General features: G+C 32.4%; 1 protein-coding gene across 1 annotated transcript in view; it reads right to left on the bottom strand.

Moving 5' to 3' along the window:
* Positions 1-17,493, bottom strand: part of LOC145280087 (fasciclin-1-like) — a gene marked incomplete at its 3' end in the record, with an annotated part of 43,102 nt that overhangs the window by 1,027 nt on the left and 24,582 nt on the right. The window contains 7 exon segments of the mRNA XM_080131801.1: positions 302-428; positions 972-1,134; positions 3,236-3,380; positions 4,935-5,052; positions 7,635-7,788; positions 12,630-12,799; positions 15,048-15,160. Coding sequence (XP_079987927.1) covers positions 302-428; positions 972-1,134; positions 3,236-3,380; positions 4,935-5,052; positions 7,635-7,788; positions 12,630-12,799; positions 15,048-15,160 — 990 coding nt within the window.

Raw genomic sequence — 17,493 nt, 5'->3', positions numbered from 1 at the left:
AAACTGACCTTGTGTCTAACTTTGCTCTCATTGTGAGTCAAATAGGAACAAGATTGTTTTATAAAATAATTCAATTTATAATAAGAATATCCACATGCAATTAGGTCTGTTTATATATTTGCATGGATAGAATTCACTCCTAAACTAATTAACCAATCATTATGAATTCTGGAACATAAATGCTGTCCAACCTAGATAATCCTGTTTTTGCAAAGCTTGTTATTAGCCGCATTTAAAAACTGACCCAATTTACCCTCACGGAGAGGTAAATAATTGGGAAAATGTAAAACTTCCAACTTACCATATTGAAAATTATAAACACTCAAATAGCTTCCCAGCATGCATCGTTGTCTCTCTTTGGCATTATATTCCACGGTAATAGGAGCAATATTCCAAGCCGTGTCTTCAACAATGTGGTATTTGATTATCTAATTAAAAACAAAAACATGTTCATTGAACACTAGCAGAAATACCTGGAAGATAATAAATATAAATTAAAAAAAGTCTTCTTTGTATCTTAGAACTTTGAGATATTTTCTTATCTCAATTATTTGTATTATTCCAACTACTATTCTCATCTCGGTTAATGTTTTTTTTTTTTAATTTTTTTTTTTATACTAACATTTCAATTGATGTTACCTCTGACCTTCATGTGTATCTTGTCAAACTCCGGAATCTGCAGAGAATTTTGAATGGAACCCTTTAATTAATCAGTGGAAGTAGAATGCTCTCGTTCTTTCAGCCATACAATTGCACTCTTCATATTACCTGCAGAGAGGATCGAGTATTCGACCTCCAGAAGAGCGTCACTTACAGCTGAATTTTACCTAGTATAGTATAAGCATTACACCACAGGTCCCCCACGGACACTTTAAGAGGAGAATAGTAGTCCAAATAATCCAAATTATCAATAGTCACTTCAAAAATTCAGACACATAAGAATAGAATAGTTGAAAGGAAACCATATTTACCTTTTCTATAAAATTTGTATCATATAAGAGTTTCTCTTTATCATCATCCTTTATGCGTGCAAAGGCTTCGTTTGTAGGAGCAAAAACAGTGACTTTATTCTTTGTACCAATAGCCTCTTCGATTTTCCTCATATATACTTTTTCTAAAAGTGAATGAAATTGACTGGAAAATAAAAAAGAGGCATAAGTCTAATTAAATAAAATGACTATCAAATATTTTTTATTAAAAAAAAATTAAACATTTCACAGAGTTATCTCCCATAAAAATGTAGATTTATTGAAAAAAAAAAAAAAATTAATAAAATGTCCTTTTTTTAAACCAATAAGGAAGTTTCATCTGATGTTGTGGTGGTTTGGCAGGCAGAGAGCAGGCTGAAGGTGCTTCCACAAATAAAATAAAAGTATTAATTGAATTGAATTTCTTTAATAACAAGCACCAAATCAAGAAATGTGTATCTCAATTCTAGTGTCACTGCCAATGCATCTATCTATATTAACAGACTAATCACAGAAAAGTTTGTCCACACTAAAACAATGTCTGCAGATTAAAAAAACAAAATTTTTTAAATGTAATATGCAGAAGGCAGTACAATGCAGAGGTAACAGAAAGACACAAACTAAACCAGATGAAGAATAGTTTTAATACAAGCTACAAATATATGCGTGTATATATATTTATATGTTGCATACACACATTTTATCCATATTTGTACCATGATTACCTGTATCAGCTGGTCTGATGGAATATCTGTGTTCTATAATTTTTTGAGAAAGATCACTTCATCAGATATGTGTTTGACTTTGGTTCAAACATTTTTGTAAATAGTAACAGTCTCGCAGCAAATTTTTTAAATAATAAACTTATTAGAATTTTTATTCAAAGTTCAACACCATATATCTGTCATATTTGGTTTCAAATCCGTTTCATGTTGCTGGTATGAAAAGGAAAGCCCTAAGAAATTATTTAAAACCAACCCATCTCTTGCAAGGTCTTTACTTACCCCTTTTTCTCTCGGATCCATTTTTATCTGTTCCTTCTATGTTTTCTTTGGTCTTTCCCTGTTAACTGAACCTGTTGAGAGAATGTGCCAGGACCCTGTGAAGGATTTAGCGTTAGGGTTATAGGCACTTACATTTGAAAGAGCGTAGCAAGGAAATGGGAAATATCATTTCACACGAGTTGAAAAAAAAAAAAAAAAAAAGATCTGAGCGAAATCAGTAGGGTTTTGTCTATAAGCTGCATAGGTGTTGAGAATGGGTGTGCAACTGTGACCAAAGAAAAGGTCAATCAGTGTAAGATATGTTATAAGTGATATATACAGATCGTCCAGAAAAAATTGGGCACATGAATAAAACTAAAATGTGTTGATTATCATGGCTAACGATTCCCCGAGGATGGAGTTATGAAAGCAAGCAACCAATTCAAACTCATAATTCACCATCTTTTTTCGGGTGTCTGCTGGAATACATATCCATACAGCATTCAAAATGTGATACTGATAAAAAATAAATACCCGAAACGGTTTCACTGCCGATTTTGACTGTATCAGCAGAGGGACACTTGCTCAATAAGGATTCCTGGACCCTTTGTCTCATTTACTTCAGATGAAGTTTTCAGAAATCAAGGGACCCACTACCTGGGACTAACACTTGAACTTTATACGAGATGCATAGATATTCGAATGTCCCATTAAAATTCTTTATCTCTCAAACAAATGAAAAAATTGAGAACATAATTTTTCTCCTCCCAATTAACCATTTTAATATGTTGTAGTATATCTTTCATTTTGGTCTCTTGGTCTTACTGGATTCCAGGACAAGAATTCATCTAGTCTGGTAGAGTATCTAGCTCTGTGCAGTTACTTGAGGTAACATCACTTGGAGAAGATGCACTATTCCTCGTAAAAGCTAATGTGGGTTAGTCATATTGAGATCTTATTTGAGCTGTGAATATTAAGTGATTTTGAATATTTGGTCAGGGAAAACTATCCTCATGCCAGGTTGTCCAATCCCTGTACAGAGAGAACTTAGACACTCAAGGATAGCGTCTAGTAGGCATTCAAGTTCTCCAGGAAATGTAGTAAATGAACTAATAGCGCAGCAATTGAAGCCGAAATTAAACTCGTACTGTATTTTCTTTCTAACACCTTGTCCTTATATGGTAACTCAAGCCCATTTGTTTTATATTTTTCTGCCAATTTTTTTTTTTTGTTAAACTGAATACCAAAATATAAATGAATGTTAAGAAAATCATTTCAACTTACGAGAGTCGTGGATCCTTTTCAATTTGTTCTCTGACATTATCAGAAGTAAATCCTAACAAGTTGTCAATCATATGGATCACTCCATTACCAACAGTGACATTGCCAAGCACAATAAGAGCAGTTGTGCCTCCAGATGTGACAGAAACTAAAATAAAAATTATGTTATACAAATAATTAAAAAATAATTAAAAAATAATTGTTAATGATTTAAGTTTTTTGCACGAATAAAACTAAGTTTTTTCTTTCAATTAATTGTCGTCTGCTGAGATTTTCATTAGCTAAACACACAAAACACGTTTGTAATATTGTATGGTCAATAGATTTTCATTAGCTGAGGATTTTCAACAGATTCCAACAGTCAACGTTAGTCATTTGGATTTGCTCAGGCAATTTTCAAAATGGGTCAGTAAAACAATTAAAAATGATTACCGAGAAGCAATTAAATACCAACAAACTATTTTAAAGGAAATAAAGTTGGAAAATTAAAAGAAAAAAATTATTTTACTGTCTATTCATTTGTGACCAATTTGCGTTAAATGAAAATATTTTATATTTTAAAAAAGTTTAAATTTAATTTGCCATAAAGCAAGAAAGCCTCATGAAATAATGGAATCTTCCTGCCAAAATTACAGTAGAAATTTTGTAACTAAAATCTTTTGAGAGTGTGAAGGAGGAGCTATCTGTGCACTAATCGTGAACATGCTTGAGAGGAAGGGGTTTATCACTGCTCTGAAGCCCTCCTCAGTTTTATTTATTTTTTTGTTCCCTACTTAAAATGTCATTAAGAAAAAAAAAATATATATATATATATATATATATATATATACAGTCACTTTTAATTCAACATTTTTAAAAACATGTACATAACATAAGGTCAAATTTCAAACTTTTATTCTTTGTAAAATCACTGATTTTAACTTTTATTCAATATAAACTATATGGTTCATCTTAAATATTAATACGATAGCGTATGTATTATTTTGTATCATGCTTACATCTTTTTTTCTTCTGAGTGACTCATTTAATTGTTATGACCTTCCATTTCTTGTAATAAATAATTTTACCAAGAATTCTTCATAAGTTTTGGTTTTGATTATAGCTGCAGCAACTCTAAAGTTACATATATTTTCTTCATAAGTTTTGGTTTCAGTTTCGAGTCAAGCTGAAGCTGAGCAAGTCATATGGATATATATATATATATATATATATATTCTTTTTTAAATCATAACTTTATAATATAAGAATCAATAGGAAATTGACTCTAATAATATATACAAAATCTGCATAAATTAAAATATCATATTTAAGCATATTTTGCAACCGGGATACAATCGGGTGTCCCTGCTAGCTTCGATAAAAACTTTTGCAGTTTTAACAAAAAAGCTACAATATCAGGGTGGCACCATTTATGTTGAACATCCACAGAATGTCAACATCAATATTTTACATACGAAAGAGTCCGCTGTGGAATTTTCACAGGTCTCACTAGTATGGAATTACTACTATTATTGATATATAAATTGTCTAAAAGAAAAAACAGTTGGAAAATTAATTAAAAATAATTTTGCTTTACTTATTCATTTCGGACCAGAGAATGCTGTCTTATAGTAAAGTTTACAATAAGGTTTTGTTTTTGTTTTTTCTTGGATCGTCTATGAATCTACACCATTTTTTTTTTTTTTTGCAAAAGATAACTCACCTTGTTCGTAAGCATTTTTATTCAGAATTGGAATATTACTGTTGGGCGTCCACTGGGTTCCAAATTCCACAGTTGATGTAAAAATGACTTGGTTACTAACTCTGTGTTTCAGGATCATCTAAAGATTTTTAAAAATAACAGAATAAAAAAAAGTCAGATTTGTTTTAATAAAATCTTTATGTACAAATAATATATAACTTTGGGCAGCAATCAGATTTCAAAACCATGACTCCATCACCTTTATGAAATAAATTTATTGTATACTAGCTGGACCCCTGGTGTTGCTCAGACATATAATACGCTTAAACATAATTTTTTAATGCATGCAGATTATGTATTATAGAATACATCCTCTATTGAATATTATATATTATGAGAAATAATTTGCCTGGTGGACGAATTTGAAAAAAAAATAAAATATATAATAAACTAAATGATAATGTCGTTCATCAAATTCCGTCTGCGTTTGTTTACAATATCACATCAGCTGATATTTGGACTTGACGATGAATGCCCTGGAAAAGTAACTTCTGATTAATGTTTAGTTTTAAAATATGCAAATGAAGAAATGCTTTGCGGCGATTTTAAAGGGTACCTCTTTTTGTTACGAGACCAGGTCCCCTGTTCTTGTAAGTAAAAAATGAGATAAGGTAGTCTGAGAATTCGAACATGGAAAGCTAGATTTGGAATTAAGATTCAGGAGCGTTTTAAAATAAATAACATATGTTTGTTGAAAAGGAATTCGCTGTTTAGAATTGTTATTGTGAAAAAGGAATTTGATGATTCAATTCTATCTATGAAAATGAAATTAAAATAAGGAATTTGAAAACGAACAATAGAAAATGTTAAACATATTGGAAAATAGGTTAGACCAAAAACAGGTTAGAGAATTCTTGTTTGCAAACATGTGTGAAAAGACCACGTGAGTCGGGCACATGATTGGACATGGGGGGGGGGGACGAGACACGTGAAGCATGTCTCAGCCATTGGATCGAGATGCACGTTGTTGGCCATGCAATTACGTCATGGCTAAGAGATGAGTTTTTAATATAGTTGGAGTTTTTAGTGAGTCAAACAGACAGAGTCGAGAGGAGGGTCGGCTAGTCGACAGGAGGGTCAGACAGAGCTGACATTGGTAAGCGAAGGGTTAGAAGTTGAAATCATGTAGGACTTTGAATTCCTTGATGTGAAATCATTGACCGGTCGAAGAAATAAACATCTCATCATTTTGTAACTGCCGTCTTGTGTTGTGTTATTCTAACAAAACAAAGGTATTGTGAATCATTTATATGAACTTTGTGTATAAACCCATCTAAGTAATGTGTCTGTCCATCATCTAAGAAATGTGTCTCCCTCAGCTATCAAGAAATTATGACTGTCCCCTCCTTGTGTCATAAGAACCGATTCTCATCTCTAAAATATGTTATAGAACATTCACAAAATGTACAAAATGTCCTCTTCTCTTCTATCTAATTAGGCCCCCCCGTTTCTTAGTGTTTTGTCCGAATGAAATGAAACTTTGGTCATAACTATCACATCAAAACACTAGGGTCTTTGGCTTTTTTTTCTCCGTTCTACAGCATATGTTCTAGATGGCCTTCATTTAGCTTTTGTTTTTTGGGGTCACCCTGTATGTCTCTTTAAAATGTACCCCGTCTCTCTCTTCAAAATATGAACTCAACAACTAATAATTCGTCCCTATATTACACCTATGCAACATTTTATCGTAAACTGGATTCATCAATAAAAAAAAAATAAAATAAAATGGTGAGGTATACCCGAGCTTGAACATGGGATCATTCGATCTGTAGTCGAATGCTCTATGACTGAGCTATGTTTCTAGATGTCAACAAATCTGATTTTTTTCCTAAGAAATAATTAAAATATTCCCCTGTAAAAATTTCTTTTTTATCTATAAGGAAGTAAGACTATTTTTAGGATCAGAGTTTTTTGATTTTCGATATTTATCGGACGAATTTTTGTACAAAACATACTTAAGAACACTACCAGACATGAATTACCTTTGTATGAAATTTGCAAAAGATAGGTTCCAAAATGGCTGAGCCTATCAGGAACTCACACACAAAGTGACTTATGAAAAAAAAAAGGTAGCTTTCAGATTCCGCAGTGAAATGAATGCATTTACGGACTTATCTCCCTTTTTCTCCCATTTAAAGACAAAAAAAAAAAAAAAAAAAAAAAAATGGAGAATCAGAAATAAAACTGATTTATATTTTTAATTAAAATTGTAGTCTATAATTGGCTGTAATTTTTGGTGTAAATGCTTACTTTTGCCTGAATTTCATATATCAAAGAGTTTTCCAGTTCATTAATTTTTGAACTGTGATATTTCACCCATGTATGTCTACCTACAAGCACCTTCATCCAACTTTATAAGTTCATGACTCCTTTCTACCTTCTCCAATGTGAAGGCTTCTATTATCACTTGCTGTATGATCACTTCTGAATCCTTCTCAACATCAAATAGGAACTCACCTAGACTCGCCCTGACGTTTCCCGACTTGCCCAGACTCACCTCAACTTACTTCAACATCTTGGAATTCAACAAAATTATATATATATATATATATATATATATATATATATTACACACATACTCTCAGTATTTCAACTTTTTTTTTTTTTTTTTTGCTGCACAAGGCCTTAAAATATGCAAGTTATGGGGAACATGAAACTAACCTCCTTCAGATATTGCTGGTTTTGTTTCTGTTGATCAAGTTTTTCTTTGTTTACCCTTGACATAGCTTCATCGGTTGGGACAAAAAACGTTATCTTATCCTCATTTCTCAATTCATCTCGTGCCAAACTGTGTTGAATGAGATCATAGAATTGCCTGTATAAAAAAAAAAAAAAAATTACCAAAGAAAACAAGTGAAGCATGCATGGTGCCCCGTGAGTGCACAGTGAACAAAAAAATGACTAAGTTCAGCATTTGCCATTTTAGCCCCCCAACCCCAAATGTCACCAAGGCCTTAAAATATTTAAACTTGAGGTTAGCACCATGCAAAACTGCTAAATAGACATACACAGAAAATTTTGGATAAATATGGTGAAATAGTTCCCCCAAAAATGGGGTGTTTTTATCAGCCCGAAAAGAGCCCCTGGGGCACACCTAAGAGTTATCGTGAAGTATAGACAAGCAAAATTATATAGAAATCAGTTAGTTACAACTTTTCAGAAAGTTTTATAAAAATCCAAGGCATCAATTTTTTTTTAATAAACACAAAAGTGTTAATTTTAGCCATTTTAATCTGAATGACACCACTAGTTCTGTTACTTTTTTACTCATATAATGATTAATGTTTGTGCAAAATTTAAAAAATTCCAAGGCATAGTTGTTGAGAAAAGTGTGGACAGACGAATGGACGAACAGGGAAGGGTGAATTTAATAATAAAAAGGAAAATATTAAATTAACTTTGCTTCAAGTTTATTAATTGCCAAATTAAATTTTACATTTTATATCTTGTTTACTTCCATGCATTTCTTTTAGATCATTAGATCTATACTATAATGATTAAATGAATACATGTATTGATGATCTATACTATAATGATTAAATGAATACATGTATTGATGATCTATACTATAATGATTAAATGAATACATGTATTGATGATCTATACTATAATGATTAAATGAATACATGTATTGATGATCTATACTATAATGATTAAATGAATACATGTATTGATGATCTATACTATAATGATTAAATGAATACATGTATTGATGATCTATACTATAATGATTAAATGAATACATGTATTGATGATCTATACTATAATGATTAAATGAATACATGTATTGATGATCTATACTATAATGATTAAATGAATACATGTATTGATGATCTATACTATAATGATTAAATGAATACATGTATTGATTATCTATACTATAATGATTAAATGAATACATGTATTGATGATCTATACTATAATGATTAAATGAATATATGTATACAAACTTAAATGAGATTTTGGACTAAATAGTGCTTCTGCATTATTGAAGCGTAAATCGAAATATTGAATTTCAATTAAAGCTAATCGTATCTGAATTTTTTTTTTTATATAAAAGGAGTCATCGCTTATCAAGGCCTGGAAGCCACTCGAGGATAAAGGTTAATGAGTATATGGTAGTCAATGGGACAATATTGTAGTAATCGTTAGTAGTGGAAATTTAGTAAATTGGATTATTTAAGGGAATGACTCATCAAGAATTTGTTTACATTGGACTTGAAGATAACCATATTGTAGTCAGTTGGAAACCAGGAAAATGGAACAGAGTGCATTTCTAAGAAAGAAGCTTTGTTCACGGAATCTATGTTTAGGTTTAGGCACCAATAAAGAATGGGGGAAATTATTGATAGTGGTTTCAGCTAGACAAGTGTTTTTCATGAAAGTCAGGCAAGAAGGAACCATATATTGGAGCTCAGACAAAATTCATTACATATCCAAAAATTATGAAAAATTATAAAATGGAAAATTAATTATTAATGAAAATAGTTTTTTAATTAAATTGCACATTATACTTAAACAGTATGAAGTCAGGATAAGTAACTGCAGTCTGTCTTGTTACAATAAATGGTGGATAGCAATGAATCACGGAATCATGAAAGTACGTTTTTTGTAATGCACTAATATTTAACCAATTACAACATGACAAATAGATAAAATTGCTTTTAGTTGAAATTGTCTTAAAAAGTAAAGAGATACAATTGCTTTGTTTTAATGAAAATTCATTTTTTTTTTAGATTTTTGATTTTCATTTTAATAATGAAGAAACACTGACTACAACTAAATGGAGAATTTCAACTTGATAAAAATGAACTTTCTACTTTCAATAAACTCTGGTCGATCACAACACATAGCTTGGAAAAGTGTCACACACACATATATATATATATATATATATATATATATAAAAACAAATTTACATGATTGCGACACTGGACATGCTAATGTTTCAGACAAATGAGCGTTTAAAACCACAAGTCCTTGTCAGACAACTTAATAAATGGTTGTTTTCCACAGAACAAACCAGCCTCAAAACATTGTTTTTGAGGACTGGTTTCTTCTGTGGTAAGCAACCATTTTATTAAGTCGTCATATGAGAACTTCTGATTTTACTGACCATCTGTCTGACGCGACCATGTAAATTTGTTCATATTAATAAAAACATATCTTGCTCTTATTTTATTGAACACTCTTAATAACCTTGTTAAATTCATTAGTTATCACTCTTGAATACCTATAAGCTGATAATATACATTATATATATATATATATATAATAAAGTAACTTCAATTGAGGCACATGTTCCCACACAGAAATTCTATAGCAAGCCTCACTCTTCCCAATGGTTTACCTCTGCTTGTGCAGCTGCCATTGCTCAATGGCAGCATGCATTCTGCAAATTCAACTGACATAAGTCCAGTTCAAACAGACAGAAGTATATAGAAGCCAGAAATAATTGTAAGAGAGTAATAGTGACAGCTAAGACAGATTACACTGAAACCACCAGGAAATGCATTGAAGCACAGAAATTAGGAACTCGTGATTTTTGGAAAATCTACAACGGTGTAGTAAATGATGGGCAGTCAACAATTCCCCCACTATCAAACAATCATGAGGTTGTTTGCACGGTAATCGAGAAGGCTAACCTGCTTGCCAGTTGGTTTGCCTCAAACTAGACACTGGACCCAGCACATAACTCCTTCCCTGACTTTCCTTTGTGGACAGACGCCACACTAGACAATTTGAAAATCACCCCTTCTCAGGTGCTATCATAAAAAAACCTAGACACCTCAAAAGCATGTGGACCAGATCTCATCCCGGCTGAGGTAATAAAAAAATGCTCTGCTGAGGTTCCTCCAGTTCTCTCCAAACTTTACAATAAATGCCTTAACGAATCTTGCTTTCCTGACTGCTGGAAAACCACTTCTGTGGTACCAATCTTCAAGAATTCTGGTGAAAGAACTGACCCACTAAATTATTGCCCCTTTAGCCTCCTCCCACTTTTCGCCAAAAATATTTGAGTCGTTAGTTAACCAAGCCCTAGTCCAACACCTAACAGCTGCTAAACTCCTGACTGACAAACAATATGGATTCAGGCAAGCCCGTTCAACAGCAGATAACTTAACTGTAGTCTCTGAACGTATATACCATTCACTGGACAAAACAGGGGGGGGGGTAGAGTGATAGCCCTTGATATATCTAAGGCCTTTGACAGGGTATGGCATGATGGTCTTAGGAAAATTAGATCATATGTTATCACTGGAATAATACATAATGTAATTAAATCCTTCTTAAGTAAGAGAAAACTCCAAGTTGTCCTCAACGGGTGTACAGCTAAACAATATGATGCGGGAGTGCCCCAAGGGTCTATCCTTGGACCTCTGTTGTTCCTAATATTCTTAAATGACCTCCCCGACAAAATTGCCTCTGAGATGGGTATATATGCTGATGACACCACACACTATAACAGGCACGATAGGAAAACAAATGAACACATATCTAAAGTAATGGCAGAAACACTAGAGGATGACCTCCAATCTGTAGTGGAATGGGGACAAAAATGGATGGTCACATTTAATGCTGCCAAGACTAAGCTTGTTTCCTTCAACAACTACAAGAAACCTTTTCTACCACCAATAGCAATGGCCAAGAACACACTGCCTGAAAGTACTTCCTTTAAACTCCTCGGCCTAACATTTACAGGGAACATGAACTGGAATATATACATTGAAAGCATTGCCAAAGCTACTACAAAGAAGGTGGGCTCTCTCTACCGTGCGAGAAAATTACTTACGCCTGAAAGTATCCTGTACCTCTATAAGGCCACCATTCGCCCATGTATGGAGCACTGCTGTCACATTTGGGCTGGTGCATCTGCTGCTTGTCTCACTCCTGGACAGAGTTCAAAAGAGAGTCGTCAACCTGATAGGTCCTGAACTATCATCGACGAAATGTTGCATCGCTCTGCCTGTTCTACAAGTACTTTAATGGTGAATGTTTTGACGAACTGCAAGCACTTGTACCTCCTCAACGTGACTGCCCCTGACAAACCAGACAAGCTACTAAGTCCGACCCCTTTGCAGTAGAGATCCCTAGGTGTAAGAAAGCCTTTTACTCCGATAGTTTCTTCTTCAGAACTTCAAGTCTTTGGAACTCCCTTCCGGGATGTTGCTTTCCCAGCTGTACTGATATGCAGAAGTTCAAGTGTAATGTGAACAAACATCTTTCTACTCATCTCCCTTCATAATGTCCCCGCAAATTAGGTTCCCGATAGTAGCCCCTACTTCAAAGTGGCACTTGCCTTGTTTGCGGTGAAAATTGAATTTAAAAAAAAAAAAAAAAAAAAAAAAAAAGGAAGCACTGTTAATGTAGAATGCAAAATTCAAAAATTTAACGACTTAAAGACCAAACAAGTGCAGAATTTGTTTCAATAAATAAACATATTTATTTATCGAAATTAAATTCAATATTTCGATTCATAATAGAATCTGCATCAGGAAATACTGCTTTGTGGGGGGCGTACTGTGGTAGTGCTTGACACATTTTCCTTCAGATGTTGGTGAAAGTTTAAATGTTCAATATAGTAGAAAATGACACATATACACGTTTCCACATGAGAATATTGTCAGGTAAAAGATTAAGAGAACTGATACGCACGTGGCCTTGACACGAGGATCATCAGGTTCCTTCAGGTATGGCACAGCCATTTTATTGCTTGTGATTTCCAATGCTCGGTCAATAATGTGGAGGATCCCATTTGAGGCATAAATGTCCCTCTTGACAATCCTGGCACCATTAATAAATAGCTGTTCTGTTTTATCATAATGCTAAAGAAAAAGAAAAAACAAAGACATTATATGACGGCATAATAAATAAATCCATTAATGTTATATCATACATATCCACTGAAGACTTTAAAAGAAAAAAAAAAAAAATTGCAGACTGTACTATTAAGATTACTATTCTCATTTAATGTAACCTCTGACCTTCAGAAGTGCATTTTGTCATCGACACCTAGTACGATAGAGAAAACTTTTAAGTAAGAATCAGTCAACAGTGACTGTCTCCTGACAGTTGAAGTTCAATCCTCACAACAGGCAATACTAAGAATAAAATAACAATTACTTTAGACTTTTTCCTGGCCCATGGCTGAAGGAACAAGAACAATCTACCTCCAAGAATTAAATATCTCTCTTAATAATCCTCGCACTATCAATCGCATTAATCAAAAAGGCATGATGAGTGGAAAGAAGAAATAATTATGAGCAAACCATCAAATTCAACAAGTAAATATAGTCATAGGCTGAATATAAAACCAGAAGCAGAAAATCTTGTTTGTATCAATTGGGATCATGTTGATCAATGGAGGAAACTTCTTGAATTAACAGGAGTAAGTTATCTGGAACATGAAATGTTGCTGACTTCTGAACAAGTCAAAGATGTGCTGGATGCAAGGAAAAGAGAATTGGAAATTCATGAAGTATATAAACGCGTGTCAGACATGATGCAAATATGTACACACACACTAGAAAATTTTATAACAAAAAGATAATGCTGCTGTATAGTTGACGGACAATGCTGGGAAAATACTGCATACATGCAGTATCAGATCCAGGCAAACCCGGATGTAAATCAGATTGATGACAATGACGTAAATCCTACATTCTGATTGAAGAATCAAAATTATGAAATAATGAGAGAAATATTTAACTCCGGATTGGAATTGCTAAAAGTACAAAGTGTAATACAATAGAAAATGTCAAAATAAATGAACAGCAATTCCAAACAATGGAATCTATCTATATAATTATAAAACTCAAATGACCTTGTAATGAGTGATGTAACCCACTTTCCGGTTTACGACATCCGGTTGTGCATGCACGCATAAACATTAATGTTTAGATAATTGGACAGAGTTATCTTCCTTACACTATTAATAACCATGGAACTAATGCAGCCCTTTATAACTAGAGGGCATGATTAAAATCTTTCTTTTTCTTCTTCCAATTTTTTAAAAGTCGTCTGCTTACATTCTTATTGCTGATTTTCCAGTAGCTGATTAACCTTACCATAGCTTGGCATACTCCTGTATTTTATCTGCACACGCCAAACGGAAATCTGGATCGGTAAATGCACACGTTCCTATTACATTAAATAGTGTTTTCTTTTGTTGTTTTTTAAACAGCAAATACTTGAATCTATTCGGTCATTTTTTTACACATTAAATCCATTTTTTTTAACAAATTTAATATTTTAAATTCTTCATAAGTTGTTAAAAAGTTGTAAAAAATATCATCGGCATTCGTAGGAAAATTATGTTTAATTTTCGATTTTTGAGCGATTATTCCGAAAAATAGGTAACTTTACACGAATAGGGAGGATTTTTTTTTTTTCATGTTTCAGTGATCCGTCAGTGATTTTTCATTTTAATATACTTTCATAGAAATGTTTGTTATGTCAAAAAAAAAAACAAAAAAACCCTATTTTCTTTATGTCACAAGTGTCAATCTCATACATAAATTCCATAGCTAATATAACATACTGACCCAACGGGTCACGGGTAGTCTAATATAATTATAAAACTCCGTGAACCTTGATTGCTTGCATTTTGCTTTCAATGATTGGGTGATTTCTATCTTTTAAAAAAAGGGATGACAGGTGAATATATAAGGTTGGTGCAAAAATAATGTTTTTTTGATATTCAACTTCAAGTCGAAAAACATTTTTGCACCAACATAATAAATACACACATACACACAGTAGAACCCAAGGATACGGCATCAAAAGTTAGTAACAAAATACAGTACAGTATATAATACAATGTATATAATCAAATAACATTATAAATAACACCGTAAGGTGATGCAATTACCATAACCAGGGGCTGGAAAACATTGTATTCCACATTGTAACCGAAAAAAAAAAAAAGAAACGTACCCTAGGGCCACCATATCCCAGAGTTCTACTGTGCACGCACACACACACACACACACACACACGTGCATGGGGAAAATATTCTAACAGTTTCTGTATTATAAAAAAATTGATGGAAATAAGAAATGACAATTGACTTACAATTCCAACTTGCACACGTTTTTTATTTGTAAATAAAATATTTTGATTTGGGCCATTACTTTTCAGTTTCTGATTGTCTTGGATATTCTCCGCAAGAATTCTCCGTCTATAAACTACAAACATAAAATAAAATTTTAAAAAAGACAAATTTTATTTTTAAATTGCAAAACATAAAAACTAAAACAAATTCCATAGAGCATATAACAATAGCCCAACAGTAAAAATACAAATTACAGTCTATATAATAATGTAAAGTCGATTTTACTCCTAGTCCACTTACCATTATAGATTTCAAACCAATATGCTAATTCTGTTTTGCGAGTCACTTTGGCCAATTCCTAATGTGCGTTTCCATAAAATATGAGTTCGTTTCGTTCCTTTTTAAAATTTATTACATTTTGCAATGTAAGGGCACTAACAATGAACTCATGAAAAAGACCGAGAACAGGGAAGAATGGAGAGCCATGATCATCACTGCCTGCAAAAGCAGACCAGACCGGACACTTGAAAAAGAAGTTCTGTTGTGTTACTTCCCTTCGTTAGAACGAATTTATACTTATCTCCCTTGCCATTTTCACCTAAAGTTTTTGGACTCCTTAGATTTTCGAATGTGATCAATTTTTATTCATTGTTTTGCATATATAAGTTAATTTGCTTATTTAAAAGTTATTTCATTTTTATTAAAACCTTATTGCACATGATTGTATTACTTGTAAATAACTTGTATATTTTTACTTAAACTGTTATTTAAGCAAAAATAATTTGCTTTGATGCCAAATACCATTTATGCTTATAAAAAGTGTCACTTTTTTGCTTGTTTTTTTTTTGTTGTTTTTTTTAACAGTAATTTAATGTTTGTTTTTATTCTATTTTAATTTATTTGAAATTTAAAAAAAACATTCAGTTAAAAAATTTTTTTGACTTACATGAAATTTAATCTCAAGTATTGACATTGTAAAAACTACTACTTTAGTAATGTGTATTCTGCCTACTCCCTTTTTTGTCAACCAATCACATTTCTATTTGCATATTAACAGTAAAAAATTTATAAAATATAACTTTTTAATTGTTTATGGATGAAGAAAGCATCTATGGAACTTCCAGATGAACCAGTGGATGAATGAATAGGTTTTTGTTACATTTCTGAATTTTTGAGATGAGGAATGATCATTCGTATTTATTTGAATTCTTTAGACTACTGTTCTTATCTTGAATGCTATTTTCACAACATTTCAGTCGATGTAAACTTGGACTTTTTTCAGGTATACATTGTCGAACTCACGAATGTAAATAAAAAAAAAAATTTTTTAATGGTATTTGGATCAATCAGACTAATGTTATCTTGAGTGCTATTTGCACAATGTTTTGGCCAATGTAACCTCCAAATTTCTTCAGGTATATAAGTAGCCATCTTTAATATTAGGAGTAACCCAGTTCCCTATATCAAACATGATGACTTGTACACTTAAAGAAGGTCGAAGGTTACATTGACCGAAACGTTGTGCAAATAACACTCAAGATGATAACATTCATCCGATTAATCCAGACATTTGCCTTTTTCCGAACAGATTTCAATTTTGAACAGTTTGTTATACAAGTTACACACAAGACGATAGCTCTGATGTTGATATGGCTGGAAGATTTGTTCAACATCTTTTAAAATGTCTGATATTTTTTAGAGTTCTACAAAAGTCAATACAAAAGAAAGGTCCTATTTTTTTGTTTACATTCGATCGAAACATTGTGCAAATAATCATGAACAATTTTTTGTCGTATTTGACAAATCGTAGATTTGGTCAAGTTTGAAGATCGTTCACATCATACATCAAAGTGGTTTTGATTGGATGCTGGATGTTAATTTGGGATGAAGATTAAAAATGAATGATTAAGATAGACGCTGAAAGAATTCAGATAATCCTAAACATTGTCGGATGTATACAAAACATTCCATTCCACTTCCTTCTACCCTCCTACACTGCACATGCAAAATTTTGAATTCTTTTGAAAAAGAATATTTTTTTCTTACATATGGAAATTTGAGATTATAATTCAAATATTTTTTTACATTTGTGAATTTTTGAGATCCGGAATGATTCCTTTTATTTGAATTCTTCAGACTACTGTCTCATCTTGAATGTTATTAGCACAACGTTTCAGTCCATGTAAACTTGGACTTTCTTCAGGAATACATTGTCGAACCTGTGAATCTTCACAAAATTTCCAACAAAATCCATAATTCAACCAATAGAAGCAACACCCTTTCACTCAATCAGCGATGACTGCATCTTTAGTACGAATTTAGGAATCTAAGAACTATTTTTGTTTCTGGATGTAAATATCAATTTTTGTAGGCATATTCCCCCCCCCCCCGCCACAAACAATTGAAATCAAAATGCTATCATGTTTGATTTTGAGAAAAAAGGATTTTTTTGTTTGTATTTTTTGA

The sequence above is a fragment of the Euprymna scolopes genome, chromosome 7 (genome assembly GCF_053919585.1).
Source record: "Euprymna scolopes isolate OS-2025 chromosome 7, ASM5391958v1, whole genome shotgun sequence".
NCBI classification, from domain to species: domain Eukaryota; kingdom Metazoa; phylum Mollusca; class Cephalopoda; order Sepiida; family Sepiolidae; genus Euprymna; species Euprymna scolopes.
The sequence above is the reverse complement of the archived record's forward strand: the minus strand, read 5'-3'. Positions and strand labels throughout refer to the sequence as shown.